Here is a 22698-nt window from a genome sequence, read left to right on the forward strand (position 1 = left end):
GACAACAGCAGCATTCAATACTATTGTTCAGATAGTATTTAAAGGATTTATTACATAGACCCATAAGACTAACTTTGACCATCACAGAAAGCTTAACCTTGACTAATGCATTGACCTAAGTAAAGAACAGACCTAGGAAAAAAAAAGGATGTTGATGGAAATTCATGTCTGACAATGAAAAGAAAAGACTTGCGCGAAGTCTTTGTTGTTTTACTTTCAGATCAAGTAATGATGTGATGTCCTAGCACATGCATGCAGTTGTAATTACTTTAGTTGGTGTGGAGATGAGAAATATATAGTAAATAAATAATCAATTCACTTCAAGTGCGCACTAACACTTGGTGGACCCCTAAAGAGAAGAAAACAGTGATCCCATCAATCCATAATTCACTTCAAGGGACAATCTTTAGAGCACAATAGGACTCTGTTGAGGAGGATTTTTTAGTTTATTACCGAGTAGGATTGGTGGATACGAAATTAAATACCATGACACCCGGTGCAGACCAGATTTGTGTGAGAAGCAGTTTTGGAGTGGCTTGAACACTGGATTGAAAACGAATGATAATTGATTAACCATTGTTTTATGTTCGATGAATGAATATAATCCTTTTGTAAACAACTCTTAACACCACACTCAGATCGTGGTGCTTTGACAATAACAATCCTCCCACTCAACCAAGTGGATGGATTCCAAATTAGAAAAGGAAAGATATGGCAGGCTTCCCATTAAACCTCCGCCTAATGCCTTCGTAGTGAACATTGGAGATATTTTGGAGGTAAATTAAAAGAGTTGATCGAATTATCCAAGTCTAAGGCATCTACATGCAAAGATTTGATCATAAACTCTTTGTTTGCTTCCTTGTGACAGTGAGTAACGGCATATACAGTAGCGTGGAGCACCGAGCAACAATAAACTCAATACATGAGAGGCTATCAATTGCAACGTTTCATAGCCCCAAAGTAGATACAGAAATAGGTCCAATACTTAGCATGATCATGTTGGAATAATTGTTGAATTATGCCTGCAAAACAATCATAAAAAAAAAAGAAAAAAAAGAACATTGTTATGGCTGAGTCGCGGACTAGGCCGCTTTCTTTAAGATGTTTCACGGCTCTGCCCAAGATTGTGCAAGCAGTTCTTCAATGTCGCGTCGTTCCCAAGATAAAACAGCCGAATTCAATTCCTTACACAATCACTCTTGCACGATGAAAGGATGTGAAACTTTTACACTTCATTCTTGCTCAGAAAACTTTTAAAAAAATTAAGGATGATCACACACTTGTTTTTCTTTCTCACACAAATTAATTTTTCTGTAAAAACTGAAGAAACATAAAATGAAAAAAAGAAACTCTTTATAAGAAAAAGACTCCTAAAACTCTTCCTTTTTTCATTTGTTTTTCCAACCAAAATTCTGATTTATACTAAGAGTTTCAAAACATTTAAGTGCTATATGAAAATGTTATTATGGTGGAGTTAACACCAATAAAACCATAAATATATAACGGTCAAAATTAATGCAAAATTAATTTTGTTTTATGGAAACCATTATTAAGATGTTAAGTAACATTATTAACTCAATCAAGAAAAAAACGGTTTTTCACATTAACTCAAAATAAATTTATTCTTAAAGATGAAGAATAATTTTCATATTAAAACCATTTTAATGAGACACTAATTTATTGGAATTAAATAATATTTATAAAACATATATTCCCAACAATCCCCACTTATATTTTTTCAAAACATTGAGCAAGAACGTACAGAGCTGTGCATAAGCAAAGGTGTCTCGCGACTTGAACCTTTACGTAGTGTTAATAGGCATTCTTAAAATCCGACCATAGAGTGAACATAAGTCTTGAACTCTAAGAGATAAAAAGATTGCTTAACACACACGACTATACTAGTATAAAGTCTAAAGCCAGCACATTACGGCCCTGTGCTTGTATCCCAGTTTTAATGAATGATCTAGAGAACTGCCCATATTCTCATAAAAAGCGGCCACACTTTCACATTCATATATGTGATTTTATCAAGAGTCCTCCTGAAAGTACCCCAATTTAAATAGAGATATAAACATCATTAAGATTTTAAAATTTTAAAATTAAAATTAAACTCAACCTTTTTCTCGCTTCAGGATGTCATGCCGTGGGATGAGTTCTTCAAAAGCATGATTCTCACATCTCCATATCATTTATGACTTCGTCTAGTCCCTTTGAACTTATTTTTAAATTGGGTATCCATCATAGATGACTCAATCTCAATGGGCATCAACCTCATCCCTAAGATGTATTCACATCTTCTTATCAATCCTTTCGTCAAAGGGCTAATGAAAGCTCTTTCCAGACACTATATAATCCATTCTCATGACATCCACTCTTGCAGTTGTTATTACGTTCTCAATTCTTGCAATAGCCGTGGTACTATCAAATTGGATTAATATGTGTTTTCCTCTATCCATTATAGAAGATCGAATCACTCCATCCCTTAAAGGATTCAACTGAAAGGATTCCAATCAGCTTCGCAATATCCTTAAAGGATTGCGGTAAGCATTTACATAGTGTATTTCTAGGTGTAAGGTGTGTTTGAAACACCTCATAGCCTTCTCAAAATTTTACCAATTTTCCATACTAGGATTGGTAAATCTGAATATAAAACCCCCACTACGGAGGTAATATAATAAACCCCCACTACAAAAAATACTTATATATAGTCAATCACGTAGCAAAGAAACATACTGAGCTACCATACTCATGTCTTGTGCAATCACACACAATCTCAAAAGCATTAACACTAAACCAAATGAGTGAAAACTAGTTTACGGTCAAACTATATATATTTCTATCTCTTTTAAAATTCTATTTTCATTGAAATGAAATAGATCCAAAGAAAAAAAATTATTTTTAACAACATACACCATCTTCATTCAAGTCTTTCATGTCAAATAGTAAACTAAGCATGTTCTCAATTTCATTTTTATCCTATAAGTTAGAATAAAAATTCAACAAATCACCTACGCATACAAAACAAAGAGTATTGTGCATTTCACTTTCATCAATTCTGAAATCATCTGAATGAATCAAGTAAACAATTTATCTCTTTTAAATTGTTTTAAAGTTGTTTTCAGAATATAAATGATAAATATATAATTTATATGTTTTCTTTTATGGTAGAAGCTACATAGTTTTCCATGCTTGGTTTACATACATTCTCATCTTTGACTTACACAAAAGTATATAGTTCTACTTATGACTATAACAAATCATATGTCGTAGAAACAACATCAACAACACAAGCATGTAAGTTAATTTAGAGACATGAATGCAAGTGTCAACAATTTTATGTTTGCTTGTCTAAAGATGATATATTCACGAATTTATTTTTCCAAATATTAAATTTTTAAAGAACAAAGTTACTTTCTATGAGAAGTTATCTTTCAAATTATAAGCAACAAAATATTCATGACTAAAATTTTGTCTCACTAAATATGCTTTTCTAGGTTCATTCTTAGTGAATTACTCGTCACCTTCATTTTTCTAAATCCTCTAATTCAAATCAAAGTTTGTAAAACATAGGTTATAGAACCCCCACTATTTTTTGACTCAAACAAGAATTTCGAAACAATATCAAAAGACTCCAAAAATTGTGAAAAACTAATGAACCAATGATTTAAATCCAAAGCGTTTTACACAAGATAACGGAGAAAAATTCAAACAATTTTCATGAAGACAACATCACCTAGTTAACTACTGAAAGTATCATATTTGATATCAATACAAGTCATTCAAAGCATCACACATGTTTTTATAAAATTCTCCAACATTTTATTTCATTTCAAACTTATACAACTCGCGTTAGATTTGAAAGGGTACATACTTTTATGAGTTAGGTAAGATTACATACATGTTATTCAAAAATTTACCACGTTTATAAGAAAATATAACATGCTCCTATTCATCACTAAATCACTGATTTCTTAAAAAGCATGACAAAATCTCATATTTCAAATATTCAAAATTCAATTTATGTTATGATAAAATTGCAATATTATGCTCAAACATTATATCCATAACATATCATGTGTAGTAGTGCAATGATCAAATTCAACAAATTTCTTATCTCACTCTTGTTTATGACAAGATATGAACACATCTTGGAAACTAGATACATCTTTAACAGGATTGTTCTACCCAAAGTAAACTTTTAGGCTATACCAATACCGAAAATCCTAGTGATGTGAGTATATCTCAACGCCACTTTCTTTCAAAACGATTTGGTTCAACTTTTGAATCATAACCTATCAAAATAAATATGGTGTAAAACACCAATCTATATCAACCTCTCACCGTATTCATAGTTCACATTAACTAAGCTTGAAAAGCATTGTTAATAACATTTGATATCCTTGCAATGTCGTGCAAGAATAGAAAATAAATTCATAAACAATAGTTTGTTCATTTCTTGGTGAGAGTTGATATTCACATTTGTTTTGACTAGGTTTCTAATTATTTCGGTTTTTGGTTCGTATAAAATTCCATCTCATAAGTTCCAAACTTACATGAGTCACATGTTTATTGTCATACACAATAATTCTCAATATCTTGTTTCCCTAAAATTTATTCTAAGATTGAAAAATCAATTTATTCAATTTAGAATACCATTATTTAATCACTACAATAACTACAAATAGTTCATCAAACATACCTCAATTGCTTTTAAAGCTGAGTTGGTTATAAACCATTGTCCATACCTCAAGTAAGTGAATTTTCACCTGTCACAATCATGTACATGTGAGCATTTGAAACCAAAAAATAAGTAAGGTGTGCACTTAAATAATTACTCGAAAATCAAATAATATAGTACTCCAAGTTTCTCTTAATTGTCAAACAAAGATTCAAAGTTATATAGTCGTATAACATCATACATATACTTATAACTTTCTATTAAGCATATTATCAAACATATGGGGTGCATTAGATTGATTGCTATCAATGTTTTTCTTTTTCATTACCAAAACAAGAGTATGAAGTATAAAATCAAAACATGATTTTTTATGTAATTTCTTACATCTGTATTCTCTAAACTCAAGTATCACTTCAAATATTTAGACATACATACATAACGATTTTGGTATCACCACATCTCTCAAACTAAAACTTCAAATGAAAATTTTCAAAAATGTTTTATGTTATATGAATTCAATTATCCACAAAAACATTTGAAAGAACATATTCAATCAGGATTAAATTTCTGCCCGTCAGAATTTTTTTCAGATACGTTGTTCAGTTTTCTAAAATACTTTAAAAAATACTTTCAGATTCCAAAAATTCTGAAATTTTACGTCGATAATCCTCATGATATCTAATACACACGGTTAAAATTTCAAGACCTGATTCACTTTTGTGTAGGAGATAAAAATAAAACTCTACAACATGTTATCAATATTCGTTTCACATCAATATTATTTTTCTACATTAGATATATATGATATAAAAAATATTATCCATATTACATTCCTAGTCCATCAAGATTAGACATAAAATTAACTTTAGGTACCAGGTTACCTAAAATCTCAAGCATCATATTTAATCGCTAAATAAAAATTTTACCGGTTATAATTTTATAAAACGAAATAAAACAAAGATACTTATCGCGTTTCAGCAATCGTTTTCATTTTGATTTCCGTGGCAGAATAAAACGTCTTAAAATTGTTGGAACAATTGCTGAATTATGCCTGCAAAACAATCATAAAAAAAACATTGTTATGGCTGAGTCGCGGACTATGTCGCTTTCTTTAAGACGTTTCGCGGCGCTGCCCAAGATTGTGCAAGCAGTTCTTCAATGTCGCGTCATCCCCAAAATAAAACAGCCGAATTCAATTTCTTACACAATCACTCTTGCACGATGAGAGGATGTGAAACTTCTACACTTCATTCTTGCTCAGAAAACTTTTAGAAAAATCAAGGATGATCACACACTTGTTTTTTCTTTCTCACACAAATTCATTTTTCGGTAAAAATTGAAGAAAAAAAATGAAAAAAAAAACTCTTTATAAGAAAAAGACTCCTAAACTCTTCATTTTTTTTTCATTTGTTTTTCCAACCAAAATTATGATTTATACTAAGAGTTTCAAAACATTTAAGTGTTATATGAAAATGTTATTATGGTGGAGTTAACATCATTAAAACCACAAATATATGACGGTCAAAATTAATGCAAAATTAATTTTCTTTTACGGAAACCATTATTAAAATGTTAAGTAACATCATTAACTCAATCAAGAAAAAAACGGTTTTTGACATTAACTCATAATGAATTTATTCTTAAAGATGAAGAATAATTTTCATATTAAAATTATTTTAATGATACACTAATTTATTGGAATTAAGTAATGTTTTTAAAACATATATTCCCAACAAATCACACTAGAGACACCTGCCTTGTTCAGAACAATTGGGTATGAGGATTATATGAAGAAATTCGTTACGCTTAAACTCGATGGAAAATCATTCCTCGACTCCATGAGGACACGAGAAGACGATGAAGACAATAACTCCCCTGTAAGATTTTTATATTCATGGTACTGTTTGTTGCTTAATAAAGACTTACATTAGATTAGACACTTGAGATCGAAACCCGATCAACACTAAATAACAGTGAAGAAACTATGCCATGGATGCACTATATTTCCTTCGATGTTTTCAATTTGGCGTGTCTTTTCAATTTGTTCTATTACAACAAACTGTTGTATTCGATATCTGTATTACTGTTAACTTCCATTGTTTCTGTCTTTAGAGTTTTCTTTAGTCTAATAATACACAACCTCAGCTTGTTCTTCGAAGTTCATTAAGGTACAATAATGGGTGAGCAAGAGTAGGAGGTTGAACTAGTCATCCATTACATATTGTATAATTCTGGATAACATCAGCTGATGCTACACTAAATTTGTGGCTTTTGGGATCCTAACAGATACACCAGTAGTGGTGATCCTAATGTGAGAACCCCAAACTTAAGTAGACTTTGCACAACACTGTTTTTCAAAAATTTGGTAAAACTTGATTTCCAAAACATCATACAGGTGCTCCACAGCATCAATGTTCTTAAATGGGAACTTTAACACTTAAAAGCTGGTAATGAAATTGGTCTCCAGTCTGGTGGCAGTAGATAAGCAGATACCAGTGTTGTAGATGTTATAGGGTACGTAAACAGTCCATTTGTTCAAAGAGCATCTTGTTTGATCCAAGTGGAGTATCTGCAGTTGAGATAGGAATGGAAGACAGTTGAATAACACATAGATCAGATTCCAATTACAGCCATATCCGTTATGCCTAGTTGAAGGCAGAGCGAGTTAAGACCGGGATCCTCAAGCAGACAAAATGCAGCAAACCAAAGTAGACATGCTATAGATCTAGCAGCTTCGGGGGAAAAACTTACTGAAGCATAAAAAACATCAATAAGAAACTCAACATGGAAAAACTACGCAATGTACCGAAGACGCAATTCAGTATCTTAAAAGGGTGAAAAGCTAGGCCCTGTTAACATCTAGTAGAACAAGTAAGCAAGGAGAAGCAACAACACCTTGGACTGACAGGTAAGCAGAAAATCTCATAGTCCTGCATTATCATAGAAGTTCCAAGACCCTCAGTATGCCACCAATCCTGTGCAAACATATATGACAGTTGTCAAGTCAAAAGACATGTAGCGATACCAACTTAACTCAGTAGTGTAAGAGTGTTACCAAGATGCATAACATGTGTCGGTCGCCTTGTTTGCTCGGCCTTGAAATCCACCATCAATTGCTTGCCTCTGCAGAATGATATGCAAAGGGAATTAGCTTTCACTATTTATTAGAGCTCAAAGACATATCTGATGTAAAAGTATTTTGGGTTAAGTGGCAAAATGCCCCAAAATAGACCCCAAGGTTGTGAAAATGCCCCGGACGTTAGGAAAAAGATGAAAATGCCCCAAAATGTTATCAAAATGCCCCAATCTGTTAGTTTAGCCGTTAAAGAGAGTTAAATGGTCAAATTCGCCACACATGTAACTCTCACGTGTGAAACATTTACATTTCTAACCTTTAGAATTTGGTTGAACCAGTGCACGCCACGTGGCATTTTGATTCAACTGTTATCCAATGAAATTTGAGTCAAATGACTTTCACGTGAGAGTGTATTTTATTGACTCTAGCAGTCTTTTTCGGAAATGCCCATCGTGTCCTAAATGGTTAGATTGAGACGCGTGTCATGTGATTAAAAATGGACGGCCACATATCCAAGCCATTTACATTCCATTTTTCAATGGACATAATGCTAGCAATTTAGAAATTTTAAATGAAATTAGAACGAGATAACAAACCACTGCATTCTTGCCCAAAAAAACAAAAAAACAACACTGCATAATTTAAATTGCTAAACTGTTTGCAGTTACATAAGCAATGATAGTTAAAAACACCATCAGTACTGCAAACATATAGTGATTAAGATGTCCGCCATTACAAACAAAAGCACAAAAAAGAAGAACCCATTGTTAACCGTCATTAAGTGAAAGCATTTAAACCTACTGATATTTTGAATTAGCTTTCTAACCCTTTTAGATGATGGTTCAGTAATATTGATGGTTTGGCTAGAGATATTCACTGTGCCATTGTATGTCCGGTTAAAACAAGCAGTAGAAGGCGCAGAAGAAGTAGATGGATGTGTCACCTTCTTTTTAGCACCAACATCAGCTGCAGTAGAGGAGGATGGTGTAGCTGTCTTACCCTTTTTTTGGGAACCAGCTGAAGAAGAAGATGGCATAATAACAGCTGCTTTGCCCTTTGACAATGGTGGTATATCACCAGATTTCTTTGATGCAGATGTTGTTGCAGTAGTTGGTGTAGACAAGGCCTTCACTGGTACCAGTTTTACAACCAATACAATACGAGTCCCTAAACCGGCCACCTATGTCAGTTATCCAGAAATTCCTATCCTCACTACCTATTCTGAAACATTTAACAAAAAAGAAACAAATCAATAAAAAATATAACAAGTCCATATAAAAAGTTCATATACATTATGTGATAAGTATTATTTTCATGATAAGTTCGTATACATTATTTGTATATACAAAGTCATATATATACAAATAATGGATTCATCACATCACGAGTAGCCGAGCACGAGCTGATGGGATTGAAAATTAGAAGCATAAAACATCCAAGAAAGAAAAGAAAACAAAAACAATTCAGAGTTCAATTTGCAAGGTATATACATACATCAAGCCATCAGGGATTCTTTCAGGGTGTACATATGTATATGGCCAAGCCAATATCACATGCATACTGTCTTTTATAGATTAGTGAAGGCCCATCAACATTTATACATTTAAGTTAATTCACAGCCACATCCACTAGACAACACTGATCAGCATCACTACCACTCAACTCAACAATACGGGGATCATATAAGAAGACTGGAGAAAGAAAAGAACTATACAAGCAGATGTGAATACTTGAACTACAACTAATAGTTTGAAGATTTCAGTACTTGGCCATATAATTTCACTAAGATATGGCTTCAAATACCAATTATAGAGTCCCAAATATCATTTAAAACAGTCTATCATATCAAACCCACTAACCCCACTGATTAAAATTCTGAAATATATTGTCCCTACTATGAGCACTCAAATCCTTACTCATTCAATTGCAGTAATGTGCGACCAATTGAACAGAAGTCTACTATGAACAATCAATTACATACAAAATTGAAAAATACCCAAATTATATCCCTAAATTCGTTTATCTGAAACCCTATTTTGTTTCTCAGAAACCCTAATTTCAATTCTATAATCGTTCAATTACAACGGCGAATCAAAAACAACGACCCTTCAATTAAAAATCAGAAACAACAAAGCAAAAGAAGAATCCCTAATTTCGTTTTTCTGAAACCCTAATTCTGTTTCTCAAAAAACCCTAATTTCAATTCCATAATCGTTCAATTACAAGGGCGAATAAAAAAAAACAACCCTTCAATCACAAATCAAAACAGTAAAACAAAAGAAGATTAGGGTTTCAAGAAATTACATGTTCTTCCCTTTGTTCAACACCTACCAACCTCGCGGGTTTCAGAACTTAGCCTCGACGACGGTCTCTTGATCAGTTCTCATCTATATCTTCACTTCTCGATCTAAGTTATCTCTCTTATCGTTATCAATGTCTCGATATATTTCTGTCTCTCGATCTCTCTTGTCTCTCTGTCTGTCAATATTTGCTGAAGAAAATTTGGTGAAGAAAACAAATCAAAAAAATTTGTGTTGAAACTCGACTATGGTTGAAGATAAGATTGGAGGTGCACGTGTTAATCACATGTGTGGTTAGGTGGAAGTCACTTTCCACGTGTCGACAATCTAGGTTGTCCACGTTACTACCATTTGATTTGCACACGTGTCTTTTTAATCAATCTAACCGTCCATTTTTACCGTGATCCGTAGTATCTGAGATTTGAACACGTGTCAACAAATTATATTTACACCTTTTATTTTTTGACAAAGGGTACGTTGGACATTTTCACAGGCATTGACTAGTCAAAAGGCCCCATTTTGACCATTTTACTATAAAGTAACGGATTGGGGCATTTTCATCTTTTGCCTAATGTCCGGGGCATTTTCACAACCTTGAGATCTATTTTGGGGCATTTTGCCACTTAACCCTAGTATTTTTACTAGTACTGATATCAAACAGAAAATGCAACCTGCAAGCACCATTCCAACAATGATTGCACATCGATAACAGAAGATGTTGTCCCTTCGGACAAAAAGTCATCTTCAATAAATCTCATCAAACGTAGAGCTGCAACTGTATAGTATGTCGTCCTGCATCATTAAACAAGTTTTGATGCTAAGTATCATAAGAGATATAAAAGCTATGAAATTTTGAACGGGAACGAAAAAGAGAGACACAACAGATATTGGATCAAACCAAGGAAAGCATGGGTAATCATGAATCATGCAACTGCAAAACTTTGCAATATCTACCTACCATGAAATTCTAATCCAGGTACCAACCCAAATCCCCCATCATATGACTGCACAGAAAAGACCTTGTAGTAAGTACTATGCACTGAGTGGAAGTACTGCAGTAGAAATTTGTTAAAAGTAGCACGGTCAGAACCCACATTTCAGAAGAAATTTCCTCATATACACAAACCTGACAGTTCACGGTATATTCCTCGGCTTTCTCCATATCCATCCCACTCCAGTTATTCAACAAAGAAGATAATGAAGCTGAAACATAACATGACTCCTCTCATATAACATAAATAGAAAAGAAATACAAATAGGATAATTGATACTCATAGTAACTCAAGTAAATTCCTTACCAGCATTAAAGACAAATTGGAGGTCCTTCTTTGCACCAGTATGAATAGGCATAAAACTGCAAATATAGATGAAATAAGGTTATTAACCTTCGAACAAAATATGAAAATACAGACTACTATCTAGATCAGCCCACTAAAGTCACACAACATGACTATCACATGCATAATTCCAGTCCATGAGACAAACAATAGGGTACCTCTCTAACATGAATCAGGTCTGTATAATAACAATCCACGCCATAGTAACACAAGTAAAAAGCACATAACAGATCAGCTATGGAACTCCCTAAACAATCGAATTTGGTCTCTACAACCAAATTTTTAGACAAACAAAAAATATGTACGCCCTAATATAATCCTCAACTGTGGACACACCTGAGAATCCATAAAATAACACCCAAAAAGAAGCACTTAAAACATCAAATTTAAGACCAACAAGCTAGAACACAATATGAAGTGCACATGCTTTGGCAACTGATAATAACTCCTAAAATGAAATAAACTTACCATACTTGTCTTCTGAGATTCGATCTCTGAATCGGGTATTAATAAGTATCGAGAGTAGATATCATAACGCTGCGGTTGTCTGTGTTTCCCACCTCCTCACCACAGTCCCATACACCAAAATCAATACTCCATCTTGAATCCATGACTATACCACCTCAGTGTATGTCTTCTAACTCATCACTTAGGGTTTTGATTTAAGGGAAACATAATTGGGTCGACCGAGCGAAGCCAGGGAGGACCTTTATATGGCCATTTATTTGTAAATCCTAAGTCATCAATTGCATGATTTATAAAGAGGGATACCAGTTCTACTAAATGGTGATACTGTTTCATATAGGACAAAAAAATCCCACCGATCCTGGCCGTTGGATCGATGAAATGGTATCAGCACTTAGTAAGACTGGTATCTCCCTTTATAAATCGTGATCAATTGACACAAAAAGATTGGATTTGGTGTCCATGGTTGGTTTTTTTCACTTGACACAATTATCCCTCTCTTTTAGTCTAATTACTATAACTCCTTGTGTATCTTATTTTTAGGGGTATAATTGGAAAGCAAACTTTAATATAACATATTTAAAAATCCGTGCCTTGGAATTTAAATTCTATCTCGTTGGAAAGATAATAAAAAAAGCTACGCAATGAGTACAAACAACAATAACAAATTCGGAGTTTTTGCGCAAAAATTACGAGGTATTTATCATTTTAGGCACAATTTTAGAAAATTAAATATATATCCATTATGTAAACCACCACAAAAGATACATAATACATTATGTAGCCATATTTTGGTTTACACATCAACTAACTTTGTGTTGCAACTAATAAAACGATGTACTCCCTCCATTTCAAGAAAAGTGATACTTTCATTTTAGGCACAATTCTCGAAAATTAAATGCATAGTCTTTATGCAAACCACCACAAAGGATGCATGACACATCATGCAACCATATTTTGATTTTATGGATCAACTAATTTTCCGTTTCAGAAAAAGTGATACTTTATTATGTTTCAGGAAAAGTAGTCGCAGACAAACCCATCTTCAAATTCTTCTTTGATCAGCCCTCCCACCGTGGCAATGATTGTACTAGTAAATGAGAATTATGGTTTTAAGTTGGGGGAAGAACAAAAAATGAGAAATGGGGATCTGATAACTTGAGGCAATTTTATTGTATAAAGGACAAACTGAACATGGATCGAACCGATTATCATCTGATGGGATCTAAAATTGAAGACGGCCGGCCGGCCTGACTGACTGGGGTTTCCTTACAATATCTCTGCTCTCAGCTGGATTGTAGAAGGTGAGAATGTTTTACACCACTTCTCATCAGTGAAGTTACTGAAATTGCCCTCGTAACATTGTGGAATTACTTTAAACTTTAAGAATTTATAAAGGCACCTTTTTTTCCAATCAAAGCACACAAGAAAAAATCACTCAAACATCAATATCCTTGTAGCCATGTCCCGTGCATTTTACCAGACATGACTATTGCCGCATTTTTTTTTATTTTAGTCCCATGAGAACAAGAACATATTTTCGGTATTTTCTTAATTTAGGCAAGTTGTTATTTTTGGTATTAGTGAGATCTCTTATATAGAAAGATATCAGACCACGGATGTGGATCTATTCCCCACTTCTAAGTACAAACATTGATTGATTGTGTAAGAGAATTAAAATTAAAGAGATGGAAAAACTGTCTGAATTCATTAAAGAGAAGAAGATGAATTTATTAGACGTGATTTCAACCAGCAAGCCATATAAACCCATGCTTTGTTCTACTGCAATACAAAGTTGCATAGCTCCATCGCCAATAAGACGCATTAGACAAAACCCACCAACAAATTATGTCTTCAAGATCCAATCTTATTCCACGATTTCAATATACGAAAGATGCAAATCTCCTTCTTTTGGAGAAAAGGAAACTGGATATACATGGTATGTTTTACTGTTTCTTTTTTATTGTTAATCACTCCATAATTATAGGTTAATTGATCTATGCTAATGTAGAGAACCTTAAGGATCTCAATGACACCATTTTCCATATTCCACGTTGTTAAGTGCTTTTTACGTGCACTGTGTTTTAAGTGCGACAACAACATTGTTGCGTTTACGTTCATATTCAACATTTTCTGCTATTTACGTTCATTGTTCCGTTTTCTTATGCTGTTTGTTGAGCGTTCTTTACAGCGAGATGCAACGTTTACTCCGTGTTGTCATGCTAGCTTACTAGTTCGTGTCAGTATACTTCTGCGCTTGGTTGTCCGTTGGGATGCAAATTGTGTCCGAGTGCAGGCACATTGTGTCAGTTTACTCCGTCGGGATGCAAATTGTGTTCGAGTGCGGGCACATTGTTTCAGTTTACTAATTCTTGCTTACGATTTTAATGTGCAGGCAGTTGTGTTACTACCCGAAAGGAAAGAAAGAAGGTGGTAAAGGTTATTTTTCTATCTACTTGTTAATAACAGATACAGATAAGCTTGGAACTGATTGGGATGTTAAGGTCGACTTCAGATTGTTCTTGTTCAATCATTCTAAGAAGAATTACTTAGTTCAAGGTAAAATGCAACGTTGTTTTTCGTCTTGAATGATTTTTTCTTTCTGATAGTGTTTTCCACTTACATTTTAGCTTCTGCATTCTTGTTGTAGACAACTATGAGACAAGTTTCAATGTGAACAATAAAGAACAAGGTTTTGCTCGCTTCATCAATCTTAAGAAATTTCGAAAGCTGCATCTTTTTGAGGACACTTTTACAATCGGAGCTGAAATTTTTGTAATTAAGAAAACCGAAAGAACGGATTCTTTTTCGAGGATACAGGAACCCAGAACACTGGAAAACAGCAAAACAGTAACTTACAAGATCGACCAGTTCTCAAAGAGGAGTAATGTCCCCCGGTTGGAGCGAATCACTGTTAACAAACTGGAATGGTAACGTAATTATTCCCATATCATCTTTTCGGTCTTCCATTCATCGGCTAACTATGTACTATAAACTTGCCATCTTCTGTTTTTTTTTTTTTGCAGGAAGGTTATAATATATCCTAAGGGCAATGCTCAAGCAAATAAAAGTGTTTCTATGTTCATACAACTGACTAACTCCAGTTGTCTTTCCCCTGACAATCAAGTATATGTAGACTACAGTTTTTGCATTGCAGGCAAAAAAGAAACTTTCAAGAGAGGTAAAGATAAAGACCAGATAACAGAAAACTAATACTCACAAGAAGAAGAAGAATATTGTTTGCATTTACCTTGTTGAAGTATTCTGATCACTTCTGGTTTTCCTGTTGCAGCTCAAAGTTGGTTCAGTGCTTCGCAGACGACTCGGGGAACACCCAATTTCATCTCACTCAATAGACTTGAAGACCCAAAATTTGGCTACCTAGTTGATGATGCATGCACATTCGGAATCACGGTTACAGTGGTAGGCTTAAAGGATACTACCAAGGCTTAATGTAATAATGTGGTGGAAGGGGTAACTGAGCATTGTCCATAGTATATTAGATCTGAGAAACTGAAAATTGTAAAGAAATTTTATGTTCTGTTAATTCATTCATTCTAGTTTTTTACCACGAATTATCTATACATAAATACACTATTTTTTTACAGCATCAAATGCCTAGAGAAAGGGAGAAACAATGGAATCTAACTACATATCTTGAGATGACCATCTTCAGTTCCCACAAGAAACAGTCTAGAGAAAGGGAGAATGCTTATACTAGATAGTACTGACAAGTTTCTCACCCCCCGATCCATCATAAACAAGTTCTGTGACGAAACATGCCCTTCTCCACTCTGCCACATTCAATGAAGAATTTCAGTAACTAGAAGTAATGCAAAGTCTAGACTAAAAAGGTTCAGAACAAAATCAAAGAGACCTTGGACAACAAATGTGTTGTGTTGCACAAGATCTAGGAAAAGTGATTTGTTTACTTACATCATTCCCTGATCTAGACAAGGAGGAAAGACCAATCTTATTCCGACTGATTGAAATAATATCTTGACCCCACACAGAGAAGCCTGAGACACCATCCGAGTGACCTCTAAAAACATTAGACTGGGATGGCCAGTTCCTGAAAAGAAGAAAGCCGTTACGAAATAAGGTTCCAATCAAAACCGGTTTCAAGTAGTGAATGAGGTTCTGAAAATAATCATACAGATTAGTGGAAGTACCTTCTGAGGTCCCAAACTCTCAAAGTCTTATCAAGAGAGCTCGAAACAACTAGATGGTCCTCTGGTGAAGCCAACTGTAGATACGAAAAGATAATCAATATGTACTTCAAAAGTAAGTACCGAATGTGTTGGGAAAGTTGCAATTACCTTGGTGATATATCCTTCATGAGCCCGCCAGTAAGCAATAACACCTCCACTTCTTGCATCAAGCAGCCTGCAATGACCTGAACTAAGTCCAGCAACAACCCAAGAAGGTGATATACCAGCTTTATCGGCTAGTGTTCTGTCAGACCCACATGAACAAATTGCAGAAACGAGAGAAGGGAAAGAGGATTCAACTGATTCACTCCTCCAAAGATGAAGCTTCTGATCACGAGCAACGTCAATGAACCTGCAAAGCGCGTAAAACACGAGTTAGGGGTCAGCAATGCACTAGAATGTTTCTGGTCTTCTGTTTTGATCAAACGTGAAGCCAAAGTATCTTTACAATTACCTCAGTGAACCATTCCCAGTACCAGCAACAAGTTTGTCAGCAAATTCCAAATGATGCATGCAGGTGTACAAACTCGAACCAAATCCACTAGAAAAAATTCCTCCAGATACTGTACTGGAGGTAAGCATATTATTATGGTCTGAATTAGTCTTTGAAGCCGTGGATGAAGAGCTCATAAGGTGTGAAGAATTTGTGGACGGTTCAGCATACGCACTGATCCGCTTTCCAGTTTGACAATTCCATACATGTATGGTTCCATCGCAAGATGCTATCCTTCCACTAGAAGAAAGAACACAAATGTCATTGACAACCTGAAAATTGAAAAATCAAAAAGGATGATCAGGAAATGTTCCATAAAGAGGATCTTACAAAATAGAACTAAGATTAAAAAAAAAAAAAAAAAAAATTCAATGGTATGCATCAAAAAACTGGCAAAGATCTGATGTCAAAAGACAAACCTCCTCGTGACCATAATAACCAGCCACACAATCCACTCTTGATAATTCCCACTTCTGAACTGTCCCTTTGAACCCCGGACCAACCCCTCCAGTGAAAACTGTACTTTCATCATGGCAAACAGCTAAAGATCTCAAAGCTCCAGGATGTGCACGTACAGAGTACATAATAGATGCCCTTATTTTCCATGGGAGCTCATCTTTTAGTCCGCCAATGCGACCAAGAAAATCAGGTCCATCCCAACTACCAGCCGGACTAGGGAACCAGAACCAAGGTTCACCGTTTCCAGGATTTGATGCGGCTATTGGCCTGACTAATGAACCGCGCTGAGTATCATCCAATAGTTTATTACTCGTCGAGTTCTTTGGACCTCTAACCGCCTGTGATTGTGGAATTGACCATCCAACCCCATTGAGCAGTAGTTTAGCTGGACTATAATCAGATGATGGAATCTTGCTGAAAAGTGACCTTTGAGCATTTATATTTTCTGCACCGCTTTTAGATGCTTCCCCTGTATATTCCCACTGAATCACAATAGGATCAAAAAAATGAAGTACGGAAATAAAGGGAATACGCAGTCTTTTTCATTGTTCAGCATACTATACCCAGCATAGAGAATTACACATACCTTCCAGTTATGAGAACGTTGAAGAAATTGCTCCAGAAGCAACCACGTAGCACAGCACTGACGAAGTTTCTCTATACCAAGAAGAGAAGCAAGGGTAGGATAAAGAAGTAACCTGCATATAGTCCAATGGATTCGCACATTATCAGATTGAACCAATGAAGTCGTAGTATTTATTTCTACGAAATGGTACAGTGTGAATGAACTTGACTATGGTAACACCCACACAAGATCCATACGGCTTTCCATTTGAACATTTTCATCTAGTTTTGATTTGGACACCTTCAAACTTCTAAATTGAGAACTAGAACCAACTACAGTTCCCTGAGAAAATGCAAGTTCATCGAATAGCTCTTTCAGTTGAGGAAGAATATGTGAAGTGGTAAGCTCTGTCCCAATCCGTTGACAAACGTCAATGAGTGTTGTAGCGGCAATCTAGCAAACAGAGGGAAAATAGCATTTCTGAAATTCCTTAGCATATCCATATGGACGATAAAAAACATAAAACTCTATGAGGTATTTTAAATACCTGAAGCACCGGTAGGTCCAAATGAGATTGCTTAAGAACCTTAACCTGGAGGCATTTTTCTTCCTATAAATAGTTGAACACAAACAATCACAGAGAAATTAGAAATGTTGAACCAGCACAGTATGATGTTAAAGAAAGGAAGGAGGTAATTGAAAAAGGAAGATGAATATGTACTCGAACAAGCTCCTCAACAACAACATTTATCGGCAAAATTGCAACCAGGCCATCCAAAGCGACTAGACTATCAATAAGGGCTAAAGCGTTCCAGTTCTGCATAGGCTCAGGTTTATCTTTACTTGAAACATTGATACAGGAAAGAATAACATTCTTCAGTAACGGTATGAGGTGCCCAACAACAAAGTTCTCTCCCAAAAGCCCACCTAGAAAACCAATGAAAATATTAGATTACAAGTTGGAAATAACTTTTATATCAGGGTGACAAAATCACAGTCTACTAGCAGAAGTTACCAATTCTAACCAGGACATCAATTCCGTCAGCACACAGCCCTTTTCCAAAACACTGAATTAGAGGCAATATAGTCTGGATCAAGGATCAGATGTTAGTACACCATGACTAAAATCTAAATAAGGTTATGAATAGTATTCATCAGCACATTTTGCTCCTTTATTCTTCCTTGGAAGATTAACTATTGTTACCGGTGCTCCTTCCGAATCAACATCAGGAACTAAAATCATTACCTGATGAACAGTAACAGGTACCCCAAGCTCTTCGCTAGAGCCAATCAGCAGCACAGAAGCAGCAGACGACGAGTTCTTATGTGGTGAAACAGATAAATTTCCAATTACTAATGGATGTAATGTCTCCAGGTATGCTTGTTTACCGATCCGGTTCCACACTTCTCGCACAAATGAGTCTTGGAGGAGAGATACCTTTAAATGCGAATAGTCTGCAGCCTGAAATAAATTTCTCAGCGACTTAATAAAGGAATGTCGAAAAGTGCAAGCTATATAGACTTGATAACTAATTTCACCAGTAACCTGAATAATTTTCTGAATGGTAGGCACCATTAGCGTCTTTATCGCCTGGGGTTTCAAGCACTTTAAGAACTCTTTCAACAACATAAATGCTGACTCAGCACCAGCATCGGACAAAGAAGTTAGAACAAGCGGTAAGCAATAGGGAGCACACATTTCAGCAGCAAATGGTCCCATTGCTTTCAAAGCTCCTTTTCTTGCCAATTTCGCAGCATACAGTAGATGGGACCCGCCTTCCACTAAAAGGTGAAGTGGAGCAAGAAACAAATAGGATGACTTCATTGCTGAGGAAAAGTAAGGTGATTCCAGAATGCACTTTGCCGAGGGCCTCCTAAAAGTGGAGAAAGGAGCAGATGAATAACACACAACATCTCAAGAAATTGCAGATAAGTAAAACACAGCAGAAATAATTAACATGCTGGCATTTCCCAAAAGCCAGAACAAATTTAATTGAAAAGATTTTCTAAGTAGTGTAAATATTAAGACTCGAAAATCATTACCTCTTCCAATCTCTCTGTATACATGCTTCAACAAGTAATGCAGTGTGAGGAGGGATTTCCTGCATCAATCCAGGTAAAACACCACTCTCCAAGTATGCAGCCAATGAGGTTGGGTCAAAGAGTGGCTTTTTCAAATAAAGTTCTGCTATCACGCACCCAATAGAGAATATATCATCTGCAACATCTTTAGATTGTGGAACCAAAGAAGTCGTCTTCTTCCTCCAAAGTAATAACTCTTGAAATCCCATGGAACCACTGTCATCCTCCTCAAAATACTCAAGGAGTGTGTTTAAATTGATATTGGACGACTCTACAAAATTGTTGCTACAGGATGTCTCAATCTTATAGTTCTCACCTTCTGGTTCCTCTGCATATAGGGCATCACTCATACTAGTTCCATGATGGCTGTGATAAATTGGACTCAAATAGCTTTCATGTTGAGAAAATGATGCTGCAGCCTCCAAATCCTGCAAATAAGCTGTTTCCAGAAGGAGTGGCTTCTCATACTCAAGTTTATTCATTTTCCGCATTGGGTGTGGTCGATTGAAGAGCTGGCGTCGTCCTGTTGACCTCGGCATCATGGGCTCAGATGATGGCAGCATGACATTCTTTGCAGTAACAGCTGCTTGACCTGACATCTTGTAACCAAAGGTGATATCGATCCAATGATGGATCTGCCTTGATACCCTACTGCTCTCTAATGCCTCTCGATGCAGTTTGATAAATTCACCAGGACTATTTACCCATGAAGGCACGGCCAGATCACTCATACCTGAATGAAGAGAAGTGAAGATACGAGGATCACTGTAGAATTCTGGAATACACTCATCTGGAGTCCACTGGTACAGTCTTTGCATATTCGATGGATACTCGTTGGGCTCATAGACAGAACGAACGGCTGTACGCAATACACTTAAAGGCAATCTCCTTGCCTTGTAACTACATACAGCAAGCTCGGAAAGACATTCATCTGAAACATGATGCGGCATCTCAGATGTCGAATACGTGAAATCCAACTGCTCATCACCTTTTGCTAATCGCCACTTGCTCCTCCTTAAATCCCGCCAACCTGCATCGGAACTCTCATTGGGTTTCACACTGAAATCTATTACCCAAGGCATAACCGTGTGAAACGTGTGATCTCCCCACCTCCTTCCAGCTAACCTATTCAAGATAAGTAAGTACTCATAGTTACTCAGCTTGCCACTCCACCACCTTTTGAAATCTGACTGCCAGTCTGCATCTGATGTCAGCTTCAAATCAGCATAGAGATCTGGACAAGGGCAATCCTCAGCACAACAAGGAGAAACTGTAGATGGTATACTTGTAGCGCCCGATTTACCTTGTAACCGAGGCTTATCCCACATGCTCAGGTAAGACCAACATGAACTGTTCAAAAATATACTGGAAGGACATATATCACCATGAGCAACGCCTAAACCATGAATGTAAGCTAGTGCAGAGAGTATTTGATAAATTAAAAACCTAGTATGCCACTCAGACTTCAACGCATGTGGGCTGTAGTGCAAAATATTTTCCAACGTGTAAGGAGTTTTAGGAAGCAATAAATTAACACAACCAGGTGTTTTCAACATTCCTAGCACAGGGATCATGTTCGGATGTCTCACACAACCAGGAATTCGGTTTTCATCAAAACTTGGCATCCCAACCAAACTAAGAAAATTTACACCATCTCGTCCTGTCGGTTTTCCTTCAATGAGTAAATTAAGAGAGTCCAATATGTTACCTTCCAAAGACCCATATCTCTGACAAATGTCTTCAACAGTAGAGAACGAACCGGTACCCACAACAGCTACTGATGCCAATGCAGTAATTGTCCTTAAACACGAAAATTTACTCGAATAGCTAAGACAAGAACCATTGCATTCTACCCCACCCCCCTTCGAACTCCTCGTGTCACATTCATATTTGTTTCCGAGAACTTCCACATTAACATCAGAATTCCTATGTATGTTATTGTCTTCATCATTTTCTAAGAAATACGAATCACTGCAAAACATTGAAAAAATTTAAGTCTTTATTAATCACTAAACAAAAATTCTTATGTATGTTATTGTCTTCATCATTTCCTAAGAAATACGAACCACTGCAAAACATTGAAGAAATTTAAGTCTTTATTAATCACTAAACAAAAAGGTCCCGGTGATCTATAATTTAGTGCTCTAACTCAGCCGTAACTCGCAGCGAGCATAACCAAGTCTCAGTCTTCTACAATGTAAATGGTCTAACACCGTTGTGGCTCGGAGCGAGTCAGTCATGATGCTATACAATTTAGTGGTCTAACTCGGTGTCACTCGCTCCGGTCACAATGCGTTCAATATTGTGGAAGCTGACTCGGTTATGACTTGATCCGAGTCTCAGTGCACTTCTACATTAGGCTACTTGACTCGTTTATGACTCGCCGGAGTCGAATTTATTTACAGAATGAGGGTTTTATAATAAAGTTCGGATTTTTACTTACATATATTGTTCTAAGCAATGATCTTGATGATTTGGTAAAGAAACTAGTATAAGCTGACAAGGAGCTTCTTTACTAGAAGCCGAAACCTGCAATTTTACACCTTATAAGAAACGAAATTGAAATGACAGTGACATTAGGAGATTGAATGAGTAGATTACCTGAATAAGTGCCCTAAATCCAAAAGGAAGAAGTGATGATGAATCAGAGATCCCATAACAAAACATCAATTTCTCTGAGAAATCTCTTTGAATTTGCCTTTCCAGGCAATCAAAACACATTTGGTTCTCCATTGAATTAAAATAAGGTTTCAAATTTTCTCCATTCTTTTCAATTTCACCATCAGAAGAATAATGACCCGCCAACAACTAAAAAGAGTGGGCGGGTTTACCTAATAGAACATGTGGATACGGGTTCAGTATTTGTTTCATTTTGGTTTTCTGGATGGGGGGGGGGCATGGCCCATTCCAACACGGCAATACATCATATCATATGTCATATCATAATACGAAAGAAGTTTTCTTTTTGATGGAAACGAAAGAAGTAAAAAAGAAAAACGAAAGAAACTAGACATCAAAAAGTCAGAAAA

The 22698-nt window shown here is 35.8% G+C and overlaps 2 protein-coding genes across 3 annotated transcripts; one reads left to right on the top strand and one right to left on the bottom strand.

Moving 5' to 3' along the window:
- The first annotated feature begins 13512 nt into the window (after nucleotides 1-13512).
- LOC113360292 lies at nucleotides 13513-14447 on the top strand. The gene is made up of 2 exons (XM_026603816.1): nucleotides 13513-13798; nucleotides 14255-14447. The coding sequence occupies exons 1-2, from the start codon at nucleotides 13548-13550 to the stop codon at nucleotides 14445-14447; spliced, it is 444 nt and encodes a 147-aa protein (XP_026459601.1). The 5' UTR covers nucleotides 13513-13547.
- A 916-nt stretch (nucleotides 14448-15363) lies between these two features.
- On the bottom strand, nucleotides 15364-22477 carry LOC113357936 (protein GFS12-like). 2 transcript variants are annotated; one of them, XM_026601433.1, is made up of 16 exons: nucleotides 22271-22477; nucleotides 22113-22198; nucleotides 19631-21640; nucleotides 19134-19461; nucleotides 18834-19049; nucleotides 18603-18675; nucleotides 18309-18514; nucleotides 18135-18197; nucleotides 17832-18040; nucleotides 17609-17720; nucleotides 16983-17504; nucleotides 16525-16835; nucleotides 16179-16422; nucleotides 16032-16105; nucleotides 15796-15931; nucleotides 15364-15653 (listed from the first exon to the last, which is right to left on the bottom strand). In XM_026601433.1, the coding sequence occupies exons 1-16, from the start codon at nucleotides 22400-22402 to the stop codon at nucleotides 15504-15506; spliced, it is 4872 nt and encodes a 1623-aa protein (XP_026457218.1). In that variant the 5' UTR covers nucleotides 22403-22477; the 3' UTR covers nucleotides 15364-15503. The 2 variants fall into 2 exon arrangements, with proteins under 2 accessions (XP_026457218.1, XP_026457219.1); XM_026601434.1 differs by lacking the exons at nucleotides 22113-22198; nucleotides 22271-22477 and having other exon boundaries at nucleotides 19631-21034; nucleotides 21378-21506.
- Nucleotides 22478-22698: the final 221 nt, after the last annotated feature.

Source organism: Papaver somniferum, chromosome 3 (assembly GCF_003573695.1).
Source record: "Papaver somniferum cultivar HN1 chromosome 3, ASM357369v1, whole genome shotgun sequence".
In the NCBI taxonomy this organism is placed as follows: domain Eukaryota; kingdom Viridiplantae; phylum Streptophyta; class Magnoliopsida; order Ranunculales; family Papaveraceae; genus Papaver; species Papaver somniferum.